Source organism: Larus michahellis, chromosome 7 (genome assembly GCF_964199755.1).
Source record: "Larus michahellis chromosome 7, bLarMic1.1, whole genome shotgun sequence".
NCBI lineage: Eukaryota > Metazoa > Chordata > Aves > Charadriiformes > Laridae > Larus > Larus michahellis.
The window spans coordinates 50,278,417-50,294,215 of NC_133902.1; the positions used below are offsets into that span (position 1 = coordinate 50,278,417).

Sequence of the window (15,799 nt, forward strand, 5' to 3'; positions counted from 1 at the left end):
AGCTGGTGGAAAAGGGGAAGACCTGGGTCTTAAGAAAGAGAAGCCTTTCAGTTGTTATAGTCCCTGTGAAGTAGTTATAACCTAGGACTCAAAAGACTAAGTCAATGTAGAAGCCTTTGGTTTAGGGTCCATATTTTCACTCTGGAAGTTTAATTAGCTGATACTTTCCCATTATTGCTTTTATTCATCATCCCTTCACTTTACTGGAGCATCGAGTTTCTAAAGGTATGAAAAGCTCAGCTTTATACACCAGAAAAGGTCAGGGGTGTTGCTCCCGGGGACAGGTTAGGAAACACTGAGAGAGAAGCCAGGGGACTTGGCCAAGGTCAAAAACAAGGTCTGCGCTAAACCAGGATAGTGCGGCACCTAGATCCCAGGCACTTATTTTTGCACTTTAACCTGTGATCAGCATTGTTTCTGGAGAACATTTAATTTGAACACACAGAGATCATCTAATGATTTCTGAGCGTCTCCTGTACTGGGTGTATGCACTTCACTGGGGGTTTTAGGCTCAGGTTCAGAACTGTACTGTGATGAAGACTCAGCTCAGCTGCAGTAACTGCCCATTTCTGCATGCTTATCCTGTTCTCTCTTACTGCACTAAGCTAAAGTGGACCATCTCTCCTCCCCTGTGGAGTTAGAGGTCACACACATGTGAGCTACTGCAGATGAGCTGATGTCAGGTAGCTGGAAAAGCTGTGAACTGGCTCAGATGCCTGAGCTACGGTTGTTTCATGACATCTGGGATGTCTCAGGTTACCCGTGGCTCTTGTAACCGTTATCGATTTATGGAAAATTCAACTTTCTGTGTCAATACTTTTATGACCTGTTAAAGAGATTACAAGCACAGCCTGACAAAATTGGGTTTGCGTTATGAACAAGAGCCCCGTAGAGAGCGAGGGGGGCAGCGGTTCCCGGGGCAGCCTCCGTGTCCCATCACGCGCACTCCACCCCAGCATCCTCGTTGTGCGAGCAGTTGTGCACACCCCAGTTGGGCTTTGGACAGTCAAAAATTGAGTATTCGCTCCCTCTGCAATTCACGTCATCCAGCCAAATTTGTCCAGAGCCTTTGGAAGATGAATTAAACAAACAAACAAACAAACAAACAAACAAATGTTGGACAAAAGAAAGAGGAGTATGCTTTTTTTTTCCTAGAGACCCCTGTGGATAGCAGGTGTGCGTTGGGTTGCATGGTTGGCTTGTTGGAAATCAAGCCTTTGGGCACAGTTCAAGCAGCACCTGACATGCAGCTCCCTCATCCCAAAGGGAATGAGCTGCCCTTTTGGGGACATCCTCTTTGCTCTCATACTGCTTGTATAGAGAACCTTGCTGTGGTGCTTTCTGGGTGTGTGTAAGCTCCCATGCCAGGCCCGGGGAGTTGGGAGGCTGTTGTGGACTCACCTGGTGAGGCTGTGAAGGCAGAGAGAGCACGGCTGTATCCCAACATTCGGCAGACCACAGTCGCATCTTGCGTGCTCCAGCCATCGTCACATATTGTCCCCCAGGACCCTTGGTGAAAGATTTCCACGCGGCCCCTCCTGCCCCCTTCTGCGATTCGTATAAGAGAATTGTAGCTGCCTGAAAGTTCAGAGGAGAAGAAAATAACTTTACTGGTCATACGGGCACGAGGGAAAAAGCACAGTGAAAGATGGAAGCAGTGACCACTGAAACTGGATGAATGTTCCCATGTCCACAGCTGTAGCCAGAGTGGGACCAGAAGCTACTGGTAGCTCAAATTGGAACAATTCAGGGTTCTCTTCTGGGTCTGGAGACACCAGGCTGCAGTTCAGCACACAGACCCCTTGGTTCTGGTAGCTGTGTTGTGGGTTACACAATGTGCACAGAGGGCACACTGATCCTGATCTCAGATAGTTTTGGTACCAGAAAGCAAGTGAGAGAAGAAGTAATAAAAGCGCAGTACCTTGTCCCTTTTCACCTTTGCTCCCTTTTGTTCCTGGGGAACCTGTTCAAAATTAAAACACAAGTGAATATTTGTCAGCTGTTTGGGGGAAAATCCATTTATTAACTTTTCCTGAATAGTTGGGTGAGTCAGAGATACGAGGGCTCCATCCCCTTGTGGAATGGACCCTCTGAAGTGACTAAGAGTATGTAAAAGAAACATGGCAAGAAAAGTTAGATAACATATAGCAAAGGCTTCCTTACATGTGCCCCAAGAAAAGGGCCACTTGCAAAATCCCATCCACTCACTCATGGGAAATGTATCTTATTCCCATCACTACCTATAGCCTTTGGGTTCTCCAGAAGCAGGCAAGGTATCTCCTAAAGTATTTGCAGGAAGATCTACATCATGGGGCTTGTTCTCTAGGTGCTGCCACAGGACAGCAGAAAGCCACTCCCAACAGTCCCACACATTTCTGTGTAGCCTCCTGGTCTTGAGAGCAGGTGTGTTTGAAAAAACCCAATGAGCTCTTCCCCCAAAAGCTACCTCCACAAAGCAGACATTGCTGTCTCTTTGTGCGGACAGGATATGAGACCCACCCAGAGGGCAGTCCCTAACCTGGGGTCACCCCAGTTACACTTTTCCCCTCCTCCATAGGCAAAGTTCCAGAAGAGGAGTGCAGGGAGGAGCCCCACGTAGGCTCTAGTTTATTTTATTTCTGAGGACTCTTGTACTCTTCTGTGCGAACAATTAAAAAGTATCTGGAGAACTGGTTGCTTCCCATGGCCTGTTGTAACTACAGTTTGGGGTTTTTTTCACTGCAGGTCTTAGGGTTTTTGGAAGCATTCTGTGACTGGAAAAGAGGGGGAGTAAGGATGGGGAGTAGGTGCAGTGTTGGCCCTTTTGAACTATCTGTTCTTGAGTCCTACAATTAGACAGGTGTAGTTAAATAGCCCTGTTTTTTCTGATTCTGTGTTCCTGACTGCCACATTTACATGGGATTTATCCTAGCGGCGTGGTATGCTGCAGGACATCTCTGTACAAAGCAAAGAGGAGCGTGGATTGTTCCAGTCTTCTGTGAGATCAGGGACTTGAGAAAACCTAATGCATCTGTTCAATTGCGTGTCTTTTAGCACAGCTCCCAAGGCGTAAAATGTGACGCTCTGCACATTGACCTCCTGGGAAGACTGATCTGTCTGTTGAGTTCCTCCAAATGAGCTGCATAAACCTGCCCCAGAGCATCTTGTGCCAGTCTGTGACGTACAGTGCCAAACTCAAATGCACCATCAGCTCCACAGAGCCCGTGGCAAACAGCCTTACCAGGTAATCCAGGGTCTCCCTTGGCACCTTTTACTCCTGGATCTCCTTTCGGACCATGACTGCCACTATCACCCTTGCTTCCTTTTGCACCAGTTAGGCCTGGGATGCCTGAGTGGAAAGCAAGAAAGTCATTGCTTTTGTCCCTTCCCAAGGAAAGACCATGACGAGCATTTCACATTGATGCAGAGAGGTGGAACGTGGCATTTAAAGTGCTTTGCATCATCAGAGTAAGTCATGTTGTCAAACAAGGGATTACCTGGCAGGCCCTGGTCTCCCTTCATTCCCTTTTGCCCTGGAGGACCTAAGAACATGAAAACAAGCAAACAAAAGTGTATGACAGATATTTGTAAATTTATAAAAGGTTATACAAACTAGTATTTATGATGGGTTTCTACTTGTCTTGTTTAGCTATCTACACTATAGGCATCTATTTCTGAAGCGGGTGTCTTGTTTCCCATTATACTTGGTGCAGACCTTGTCAATACAGGAAATACGGGCATTGGAGAGTCGTCTTCTCCTGGAGGTCAACTTCTGGTCATTTATTTCATATCCTAAACTCCACTGATGGGATAGACCACCGTCCAGGTGGGTCTTTACTGACCATATAGAGAGCCTAGAGATGTAAGCACACAATGTTGGGCCAGGTGACTCCCATCCCTATCATCCAGGTATCAGTGAATGCAGAAGGGTGCATTGAACTGTTGTCACCTCCTGATGGAGATCAGAGGTTGTGTGCACTATATAAATTCAGGGTTAAAAAGGTTGATTCAAGAGAGATACACCGGAATAGGCTTGTACTGCAGCCCGTCACCCTATCGTTTGGGTGCCTGGGACAGACAGGTGGACTTCTTCAGACAGAAGGTCAAAGAAAAAGCCTAGGCTACGCGCTCCAGGTTGACCTCTGAAGATACCTCTTCCTGCAAGGCTACAGAGGAGGCCAGGAGAGATGCCTGCTAGTGAATATCCTTCCCCATCATATTTACGGCCAGTAAAACTCTCTTTAGCTCCAGGGTAGGGAGGCTGTTGTTTGTTTCATTTTAAACTGCTGCCTTGTTTGTGCATTTTCTATTTATACAAAAATGCAGGCAACATCACCTCCTCATGCACGTCACAGGCGGTTGAAACAGCCCCTCCAGTGAGCAGCTACCCCCTCGGCAGTCTGGCAGAGGGCCAGGACCACCATGGCACACTGGGATGTGTTGGGGCTCCAAGAACAGGACTCAACAAATCTCCTTGCTGTTGTAGCTCCCTTTGCAGTGTCTGCATGGTGTGTGTTGTCAACCCCAAACCTGTTTAATTTATTATTTACATATGTTATATGTAAAGTACCTGTTACTCCTTTGTCTCCCTTTTCACCTTTGAGTCCAGCAATGCCTGGTATTCCTAAAATTAAAAACAAATTGGTAAGGGCAAAGCTATCACACAAAGCGAGGCCAGAGTAGGAGGTCAGTGAGTTACAGGTTTGAGTAGCGTTGTACCTGGACTACCACTGGGCCCGTGGTCCCCCTTGTCACCTTTCTGACCAGGTCTGCCTTCGAGACCAGGACTTCCCACGGGTCCACGTTGTCCAGTTACGCCTTGAGGTTGAGCAAAAGCAGCACATGTGAAATGCAACACAACATACGAAGGAGAAAAAAAGAAAGACAGTGCAATCACCATCCCCTGCACTGTGCAGATTGAGTTAACCCTCTGAAGGCAAAACAAAGGCTGGGTCTCTCCGAAGTGCAATCCTCCCCTGACAGCGCTAATCTTAGCAGTGCGGTGAGTGATGGCCTGAAGTGAAAGGCTGTAAGGACCCAGGTCCTTGAAGACTGTCAACCTTGAGAGGCACAAGGGCTTTCCAAAAAGAGCAGCCAATTTCTGCCCTTGTGTGTGCAGACATGTCAGGTAGGAGGACAGGGACCTCCACAGTACAGGACACTTCTTTCCCTCTCATGCTTCTGTACAGTGAGTGGGGTCCAGATGAGACTGTGGGATAGGTTTGCATAACGTTGGCATGGTTTCTTCATCTTATCATCATCTTCTCTTACCCATGCTGGGATCTAGACTGGCTGCAGTTTTCTTGTCATGAAGCACCATCTAAAAGAGATTTGTGTCTTATGTATAGAAGAAACTGCACCTTCTGTACTGCTTACCTGGCTCTCCTTTCTGCCCAGGATGTCCAGGCTCCCCCGTGCTACCTGTAACAACATCGTAACATCTGTGCTAAGAGGCTGAGCCAAACACTTCAGCTAGGGCAGCCCTCCACCACGGCACGTGTGTGCTGATGGTGGCTCGCGCAGTGTCCTCTGCACTTACCATTGAAACCCGGCAGTCCGGGGATTCCTTGGTGTCCCTGAGGACCCATGGGTCCACGAGGCCCAGGGTCTCCCTGCTTGCCCATTTCGCCTTTCTGTCCTTGGAGACCTACCAAACAGCACAGCACATGTTTGTAAATTAAAAAAAAAAAACAACAAAAGCAAACAAAAACAAACCAGATTTGTTGCCAGTGGAGCACCTCCGTCTAGCTGCAGCAGTAGCAGGGCTTGGCCTCACACCCACGTTTACCATTAGTACCGTTCCTGTAAAGCTGTAGGAGGACAGGGCTGGATGGTACCTCACAAGTCTGTCTGAACCACCACTGGCTTTGTCAGACTGTCTGGCCAAATGTTTGCCTGACCTGCTCTTAAAGCCTTGCAGTGGTGCCGTGATACTTCCCTAGTCTATTCCCCAAACTATCCCTACCTCTAGAATGTTTTCTTCTCTAGCTAAATATCTCCTACTGCAGTCTGAACCCTTCCGTTCTCCTCAGCACAGTGGAGACAAGGACAGCATATCCCACTCCTATGCTTCTGGGGAATTCCCACATCTCCCCATAGCCTTCTCTTCTTCGAACAGGTGATCAGCATGCTCCGAAAGAGCTGAATTGAAAGTGACTCATTTAAAGAGTGACATCTCCTTCATCTTTCTGCTCCAGAATTGTCCCAATCTCCTCACCTTTTGATATTCCTCCTACTTTCACGCTTCTCTTCTGGAGCAACTTGTGCTAATGAGTGCACTGGAGCATGTGGGATCTGATGGAAGATCTGAGGAAGCTCTAATCAGCCTGTCCAGCCATCCTCCCTGGTCTGCACCACACAAACCCTCTTTTGCTATCCCGCTTTCAGCCTTTCCTCTCTGGGTGCAGCCCTCGGGAGACCACTGAATAACCACTATGCAGGAGATTCCCACTAATGAACGTTACATGGGAGAAACACGGTGCCTAACTCTCCTACTTAAGGTGTATAAAAGGCTTATATAAGATACAAAGCTCTCAGAAATAGGTTTTGCTAAAGTGAGGACTAACATCCACATGCTTGTGCGTATAAATTATATTGTGTTATTTTATACCATGAAAATCCCACTGCAAACATCGCTGCTATAAACTGGGATAGGCTGATAATTGAATACCTGTGGCTTTCATTAGACAAAGGTTGCTCTATAAAGACACTTCCATGGTGCAACATTTTGCATGTCCTCTTCCCCCAGACCTTCTTTGGGAGCTTTGCTGGAGCATGGCACAAAATGAAATCCCTTCAGATCAGCTCCCTCGTTGACTCAGCCGGATTTTTATGAAATATCTGACCTATAAAGACTTCTTCTGGTGTTTTAAGTGGAACGAGTTTAAACAAGAATACATGGGAGAATCTTAAAAATGTTGAGACAGTGAAGAAGTCTTACCTGCAAGCCCCACTTCTCCTTTTTCTCCTCTCACCCCTGGTTCACCACGTGGGCCGGCAGGACCAGGATCTCCTTTGCTCCCCTTCTCACCCTGCAGTCCACGTAAGCCTGCAAGAACAGCACCACTTTTCTGATGCCCCGTGGGGTGTCGTGTCTAGTGAACGTCAGCCGCAGGCCACGCAGCTCAGCTGCAGGCATGAGCCACACTCTGCTCTCTGTGCACTTGAAAGTGGTGCTGGGGGCAGTGAGGAATCGGACCACCATGACCGGTGCAAGTTGACTTTTAAAATAAGAATTTTTCCAGCCAAGTTCTGCTTTTGTTCACATCAATTTTGCATAGGCTTATTTCCTTCAACTCCAATGACGTTCCTACTGACTTACACCTTGACTGAGGACAAGATTGCCCATAAAACCATCCATAAAGCCGCTTTATGTTCATCCACAGAAGTAATTCAGGTGTCAGAAAAGCCTTACCTTGGATTCCTTGGTCTCCCTTTGTCCCCGGTGGTCCCTGTAGCCCTGAGAAGTAAAATACATATATCAGCTGACACACATCATCTATTCGCAGTAATGGCTAAGAAGAAGAGATGAATTTTTTAATCATCCTTTGTGCATGTGCCTTCTGTCACCACTGAGGCCAATTTTCAGCTGGCAGGGACCAGCACAACCGCTTGAGCAAAGTCCATGGAGTGCGTGGCTGGGCAGGGGCCAGCTGTCCTTCAGCCAAGCCCAGCTCGTGGGGACCTTTGGGGAGATCTTTCCTGAAAATGCACTAAACGATTGGGCTCTGATGTATAATAACAGTGCTTGGCGGGAGGTGCTGTTTCAATGTTGTAAGTGCAGCCAGGGAGATATGAAAACATGATTTTTTAAAAAAAAAAGTATTAATTTTTTTTCTTCAGAAAAGCTCATCAGTGTAGCCAAGAACTAGGGATGGATGAGATACAGACCTGACCTAACAAGGGTTGCATCTTAGATCATCATCACAGTTTCATAGAAACTCTGGTTTCTCTGGACTTTGCCTAGTCCAACCTCTGCTCAAAGCAGAGCCAACGTTAGATCAGGACTTGCTGCATCCTCACAGCGGGCAGACATTTATCTCCTGCAGCGGGTGTAGTTCTACCCCAAACCCCCAGGTACCCAGGGCACAGCTTGTTCATGGCTGTGGAGGGGAGAACTTGCACGCAGCTCATTCCTGAGTCTGTGTGGTCATTTCCCCAGTGACAGGGTGGAAAAAGGTCCCAAATCTGTCAGTGTTTGTTACACGCACTCTTCAGCTGGTGCCCTATAGAGCAAGGTTTGGGGAGGTTGCCTTGAGTTGTCCTGGAGTGAGCTGGGCAGCAGGACTTTCTATGTCTGGGGCAGAAAGCCCAGCTATCCACTGGTTGTGGGATGCACATAAACCGGCTCACTGGTCCTCTCTTGTCTCACATGGGGATTTGGGATGGTTATTGCGGATAACAACCAGGTACAGTTCTTCCATCACCCCTAGGTTTTCTGGTGGGGTAGCTTTGAGGAGGCAAAGCCAAAATGCTCTCGCGTGGTGGTCACTGACCTCTGCTGGAGCACTTGGGCAAGCCGAGGCTCCTGGGGGATCAATCAAAAGGTGCAGCAAGTCTCCCTATAGCCAGGGCACTGGGTGTCTGCACATGGGGTAGGATCTGGGTCTAAGTACTGAAATCCCATATCCTGACTTCAGGTTTCTTAGGGGAAAAAAAGAAAGAGAAAAAGAGGAAAAGTTGTTTATGGCTCATTTACCAACATACCTGGTGGACCAGGATCTCCTTTGCGTCCAGGACGTCCTGAAATAAATATTTAATGGATATTTTTCAGTAGTCAGCACTTGATGAAGGACATACCAGTTTGGGGTTGATAGGCTTGAGGTCTGGACTGAAGACACCACCCTTTCAGAGGGCACCCAGAGCCCAAGTCTACAAGTTGTGGGAGGGGAGAGCAGCCCAAGCTGTGTGTGCAGCTGCAATGGGGTCTGGGAGGGCTGCGTGGGGCTGTATTCCAGCTTCTCCAGGTATGTCCAGCTCCCCAGCTAGGACACTGGAACCAGCATCCAACCCTGGGCACTGGGGCATCAGTAACTGACAGCAAGAACAAATCTTGGCTCATTTATTTGTTCATCTGAACTATGTTTTTGGCCCAGCTTTGCCATTGTGCTGAAGAACCAGCTCTCCCTGCTGTACAAACAGCACGGAGAAATGGAACCATACCTGCAATCAGGGTGATGTTGTTCATCATCATCATCAGGTTTGCATTGCTGCTTTTAATTATGGTGATTTCCTCTTCTAAGCTTCTCCTCCAGTTTTCTTCATGTCCCACGTTCTTCTCTGAAGAGTTTCTCTCCAAAAGCAGTTTGCTGGCAAATGAGCTTTCCAGAATCTCTTCTGTATAGGAGGTATTTAGTTCTTGAAATTTCAATATCTCTCTCTGCATCTTAAACACTGAGGAAACAAAAGGCCCATGCAGTGAATATTCCCTGCCCGATCCAGCTTGGAAATGCCTGTTCTGCAGAGCAGCTCCTTGGCACCTGTGGAGGACACCTGGGATTAAACACCACCACCGTTTGACCCAGGGAGGTGGTTTTCATGTGCCCGTCCTTGCCGCAGCCAGGAGTGTTTTTGCAAATGCAAAGCACACATAGAGGGTGGGAGAACGGTTTCCTGCAGCGGCTGCTTTGGCTTGTGGTCTGCAGAGGAGCGTCTGCGCTCCCCCCGAGGTTTCCTGTTGGTGTGCTCATCCCCGCTCGCCCGTGCCCCCTGAGAGCACCCAGCAACGCTGCCGTTTGATGGCAAGCCCGCGGTCAGGTTGCAGCATTACCTTTGTACGCCAGCAGCACCTGGCCAGCCGTCAGCAGCAGCAGGTAGGCGCCGAGGACCGCCCGGGCACAGCACGGGGATGGCTTTCTCTGGCTTCGAGGCTCTAAAAACCAACAGAAGCAGGGTAGACACCCTGTCACATCTCTCCCGCTACAAATTCTGGTCGCTTCCAGGTGTTTCAGGCTTGGCCATGATAAATTAGCGGTGTTTTCCCGCGACGGGGAGCCACAAGGTCCCTCTGCGAGACCGGCAGGTCCTGGAGGCAGGGCAGCTGCCTTCCTCCCGCCCGGCCTTTGCACTGCAGCTCAGTTGGCCCTCTCTTCCTTAGCTTATTTAACCAGCTCCCTTCCATCAAGCCTTAATCCAGCCTATAGCAGCAGGAATGTGGTAGCTCTTCCCTTTCTGTGTCAACGAACTCCCTGTTCCCATCGCTTTTAGCCACCTTTGAAGAAGGTTGCTCAAAGCAGCGCGTGCCCTCTCCATCCAGAGCGCCGCGTACATGTGATTCCAACAGCGGGGCACGTGTACATCGAAACAAATGAAAAATCAATAATAAACTGAACTGCAGAACAAATGAAAACAAGTCGTAACATTTAAAACGAATTGTTGCCAGCAAGTGTAAAAGAAATAAACCACTTTGTCAAATTTGGGCTTTTAGGGAGAAAAAAGTGTTTCAGAAGCATTAATGCCTACTTCAGACATTCAGTAAGTTACCCTTAATTGGGTTTTTTTCAAAGTAATGTAATCAGAAATTTCAAGTCTTAGCTTTTAAAGAGTACAATGATTTAATTAGTTCTACAGTAGAATGGTTTAGTCAGCAATGAAGTATTTATATTCAGCTAAAAACTCATAAACTTACATTTTTTTGTTTGATCTGTTGATTTCGGTATCTTAATTATTAAGACATGAAAGTTTTACTCAGTGAAATTAGGCATTCTCTAAAACAGGAAAAAACTAATTTTTTTCTGATGCTCAGCATCAGATTTGGGCTAGAAAGGACACTTTCTAGAATACTTCTATTTATAAATGGTCAGTTAATTTAGTAGCAAAATCACTGTAAAAAGCACTTAATATACAGTATAAATACAGTATTTCATTTTTATGCGCTGCTTTCTTCGTAGACCAGATAAAATCCATATCAATCCATTTAATAAAAAGAAACCTTACCACTTATCTGAAAGGTTGTAGTAGTAGCTGAGGCAAACCCAATCTTGTCTGAAATACTGAAAGTGTTCATATCGCTTGAATTTCCATCTTCCCCATATCTGTCTTTAATTTTCATGACAAATTTCTTGTGGCTGATCTAAAGCCTCGTCAGACTATGGACAATAGAGAAATGAAGGGACTTCCTATCTGCCTCCTGATTTGATATGCTTTCTGATATGCTTTTCCTATCTGCTCAGTTTTTATAGACTTGTGAGAACTCTGATGTGGTAATTCAAACAGTTCCTCAAAAAAATCCCACAGCTAAGTTGCTCAGCTGCTCTTGTGCGCTCATTTGGGGACACCGTGTCCACGGAGCCTCAGGCAGCATCCTGCAAGGGGTTCAACCCTGAGTTATTCCACATCTCTGCACTTTAGTGGGCTTGGGCATTAGGTGGCTTTTTTGCTCCTAACACAAGTAAACCACTCTCACTTAGCCAAGAAGATCCCAGGTTCAACATTAGTTTGGAGATCCATCCCCTGGGAGGGACGTGAAGCACTGCATGGTAGTGAAAAACACGTTAACTTGCACCAAGATGCCGATTTGGTGGTTGTGCGTGACTGAAGTGTGGGGAAGGAAAGAATCAGGACTACTTGTAAAGACAAGCAAATGATGGTGAGGTGGGGGATTCTGAAGCCCGAATGGGTTTGGGATGTAATGGAGAAAGACACTTGCAGTTTCCTTGCTGAGACTCCCTCCAGCCCCTGCTTTCTCCCTGACCCATTTTCCACAGACCCAATTCCTATCACCTCACCACTTCTTTGCTCGCGTTCTGTAAAACCCACCCATGGAGACCTCACCTCATTTGGCGTTTTGGCATCTCCATTTCTGCCAGGGTGGATTTTGATTTTGCGGAGCGAAATGACTCACCCAAGCCCGCAGGCGAGAGCCGTCGGTAGGTGCCGGGCAGAGCCCTCCATACCCACGCTGCCCCCGCTGTGTGCTGTCCTCTCTGAGGTGCAGGCCATTCCCCGTCACACGGTCTTCTCCTGGGCTGCAGGTCTGTGCCCATCGGCAGGGCTGCTGGGTCCTCGCCACTTGGCATGGCCATGGAAGGACGCGTGGAGTAAGCTCCAGGTAGACGTGAGCTGGAAATCCACGCCGTGACAGCCCAGCGCTGAGTGAAGCGCTCCGTTCTGCACCTGATGTATAGATGTCTTAAGGGCTTAAACCAAAAACGTCTGGGGATTTTTAAATCCACTTCTGCGTTCTCCTTTCAAACATGCTTGTGCAGCTGTGATTTGGTTTGACACCAGCAGGGAGGAAGAGGAGTCCTTCGTTATCATATATTCTTCTACATACTGCCTAGGAATCAGGATAATTAACTTCATTGTGAAGGGCTCAGATACCCCCTTGAATTAGGGTGGCTTGAGAGGTCTCCACGCATCAGCCGAGCCGTAGTAACTACCTGTGCGTCCTGTCCCTTCATGGATCGCCTCCCCATTGGGGTGCGGGCTCGTATCCAGCCCATTTCTAATGGTTTGGGTGGCTCAGCTGACCACTCTGTGCAAGCCTGAAGCCATCTACTCTTGCTGGGCCAGGTGATGAGCTGGGCATGACTGCACTTTTGTTGCCAAGTGGATGTTTATAGGGATGGATGTGATTCAGGTGCACGCAGAGAGTAGATTTACAGCAGAGAGGCTTTTAACAACCATTGCAGGCAAATCCATTTTACTTCAAAAGCATTAAAAAGAAGCTGGAAGCTGTAGTTCTCAAAAGCCATTCTAAAAGACAAAAGGTTCAATGAGATCTTTGTGCCCTCCTTCCCTGAGAAAGAAGTTCAGGGCTATGTTTTCCCACCTCTCATGGTCATGCCATTCTCAATGGCCCAGGTGACACGGGTGCAAAAGCAGGGGTGAGAGACCCTCAGTTTTGACAGTCCTGATCTGCACTGCTTCAGGGTTCAAAATCCAGTTCAAAATCCACTTAGCTATTTTTGGAAGGTCATGATCCCGCCCAACTTTCCCCGCCAGCTGCAGTTGCCTACACAGCTGGTTAAATTTAATTCTCCCCTTATTTCTCGTTGATGTAGCCCCGTGCAGCTCCACGTGCTGCCACATTCCCATCAGTCAGGTGAACATCTGGCTGCCCGGGAGCCTCGTGGTGTGCTTCCATCTGGATGTCAGCCTCTGCAAACAGGCGGCAGATCTCCCCGTGCACGCGTTGCCGGGGGTCTCGGCCATGCCGTGGATGTCAGAGATCGTGTATCGACATGCTGGCTCAGCCTTTGCGTGCGCCCGCTGACGCTGCCCCCACCCTGTTTTCTGCCGTCTTTCATTTCTCACTGCAGCATCACTGGCTGCAGCTCTGATTGCGCTCGGATTGTGCAATCGGGGTTACTAAATCAAGAAGGGAAAAAAGAAAAGAAAGCGCTGATTCAGTGCAGTCTCCCTAGGTTGATGGTTTGCTGAAACAATGGGATTATTAATAGAATAGTGATTTCCAGCACATTATGCAGCGCGTCTGGTGGGCCATCAGCCTCACCCCCCGGGCTCTCTGCTAGGAAGCCCTGGCCCCTCTCCCTCCTGCTGCTCGTTCTGCCTCCCCTGAAATGCTCTGCCAACATCTTGATGAAGAATCTGAAGTCCTCCAGCTCATCGCAGCCCTTCCCTTCCTGTGCTCTGGTGTTGGCAGCTCGTGCCAGGCAGAAGGTCCTCCTCATGCTCTCATTGCAAAGGCGCACCCCATCTGAATCAAGTTTTATAAAAAGACCGCAACTGCCTCAAAGTCACGGGCCTGTGGGTAACTGCTGAGGGAGGGAAAGGGAAGCAACTGGTCCCTGGATGTCCCCGCTACCTTTCTCATCTCCTCTCACTGCAGTTGTCAGCTGCAGGCATCTGCCACCACCAAAAGCTCATGACAGAACAAAGAGACATAACGCCAAACGCCAACCTGGCATTAGCTAAACACAGCCCTTCCCAGCAGTGATACTGCCAGGGAGCTTGGACAGATGTTATCCTCTTCAGAACAAGCGTTTATCCTGAAAGAACTGAATTTGTGATTTTTCAAAGTCTTTTTTTTTTCCCAAATGAGATGACATCCTACCCCAGAGGTGTTTCTCCATTTATCTTATGGTAATTTTTCAAACTCATCTATTTGATTGCAGACTGTCTTAGGCACAAATGAACAGAAGATTCAGAGGACTTTGATGCCCCTCCAAGGACAAGAAGAAGTGAACAAGTGAAGAAGAACAAGCCCTATGTCAGGTAAGTCAGGGCAGCAACCTCCATTTCTGCTGTTGCCTCTAGACTGAAGTGAGAGTGGCAACCAGAAAAGGTGACAGTCTACCATTTATCCCAACACCTGCACTCATGTTTCTGCAGATTGGCTTCAAAAAACCAGAAAGTAATCCTGCCCACAGCCCACACTGCTCTTCCACAGAAACAAATAGCCGTGGTTTGACCAGGGACACAGCTGATAGATGCACACCACAAAGCCATCAGCTGTACAATTGCTTCTGCAGGGGTAGGCTGATTCGTAAACTAGCTTGGTTTTGTTTGTTTGTTTGTTTTTCCTATTTTATCTGATTTTTCAGTCTCTTTCTCTTTTTGGAATGAACAAGGTTGGTGAAATTTGACATACTGGTCAGTTCTTGTGGTAGGCTGACCCTGGCCATCAGCTAAAAACCCACCCAGCTGCTCACTCAGTCCGCTCTCCCAAAGTATGGGGAGAAAATAAAAGGAAGGTGAGCAGATTCGTGGGTCAATATGATGATAACTTAATAAGGAAAGCAAAGGCTGCACTTGCAAGCAAAGCAGAAAGAGGAATTTATTCTCCACTTCCCATTGGCAGGCAGATAGGCAGCCACTTCCTGGGAAGCAGGGCCTCACGGGAAGCACGCGTGATGGTTCTTTGGGCTGACAAACGCCCTGACCACAAACACGGAATCACGGAATCACGGAATCACGGAATCTTCAGAGTTGGAAGGGACCTCTAGAGATCATCTAGTCCAACTCCCCTGCTAGAGCAGGATTGCCTAAAGCACATCCCTCAGGGCTGCATCCAGGCGGGTCTTGAAAATCTCCAGAGAAGGGGACTCCACAACCTCCCTGGGCAGCCTGTTCCAGTGCTCTGTCACCCTCACCGTAAAGAAGTTTTTCCGTGTATTTGAACGGAACTTCCTATGTTCCAGCTTGTGCCCATTGCCCCTTGTCCTGTCGCTGGGAACCATTGAAAAGAGCCTGGCTCCGTCCTCCTTAAACCCACCCTTTAGATACTTGTAAACATTTATCAGGTCCCCCCTCAACCTTCTCTTCTCCAGGCTAAAGAGTCCCAGCTCTTTCAGCCTTTCCTCATAAGGGAGGTGCTCCAGTCCCATAATCATCTTGGTTGCCCTACGCTGGACTCGCTCCAGTAGTTCCCTGTCCCTCTTGAACTGGGGAGCCCTCAGTTCACACATCCTCTTCCTCCTTCTTTCCCTGAACTTTTATTGCTTAGCTTGACGTCATATGGTGTGGAATATCCTTGTGGTCTGTTTGGGTCAGCTGCCCCGGCTGTGTCCTCTCCTAGCCTCTTGTCCACCCCCAGCCTACTCCCAGCCTTGGTGCTGTGCAAGCACTGCTCACCGAGAGCCAAAACATCGGTGTGTCACCAACACTGCTTTAGCCTCAAATCCAAAGCACAACACCATATGGGCTGCTGTGGAGAACGCTACCTCCATCCCAGTCAGACCCAGTACAACTCTCCAGTACAATGGTGTTTATGCTAAAATGTCTTGTTCTCCCCAAGGAAAGACCAAGGGCTTTGATGCCTGTGGGCATCGGGAGGCACTGAGGAATTCAGAGGATGCCAAAGCAGGTTGTGAGTGATCTGCCTGCCAGCAGAGCTCATGGAGGTGCCAAGTTTGGG

General features: G+C 48.2%; 1 protein-coding gene across 1 annotated transcript; it reads right to left on the minus strand.

The window, feature by feature from the left end:
* Window positions 1-802: 802 nt before the first annotated feature.
* MARCO (macrophage receptor with collagenous structure) lies at window positions 803-11,029 on the minus strand. The gene is made up of 15 exons (XM_074594715.1): window positions 10,915-11,029; window positions 9,749-9,850; window positions 9,142-9,372; window positions 8,686-8,721; window positions 7,394-7,438; window positions 6,920-7,027; window positions 5,519-5,626; window positions 5,356-5,400; window positions 4,699-4,797; window positions 4,550-4,603; window positions 3,477-3,521; window positions 3,221-3,328; window positions 1,922-1,963; window positions 1,402-1,578; window positions 803-1,067 (listed from the first exon to the last, which is right to left on the minus strand). Exons 1-15 carry the CDS (start codon window positions 11,027-11,029, stop codon window positions 937-939), a joined length of 1,446 nt encoding a protein of 481 aa, XP_074450816.1. The 3' UTR covers window positions 803-936.
* Window positions 11,030-15,799: the final 4,770 nt, after the last annotated feature.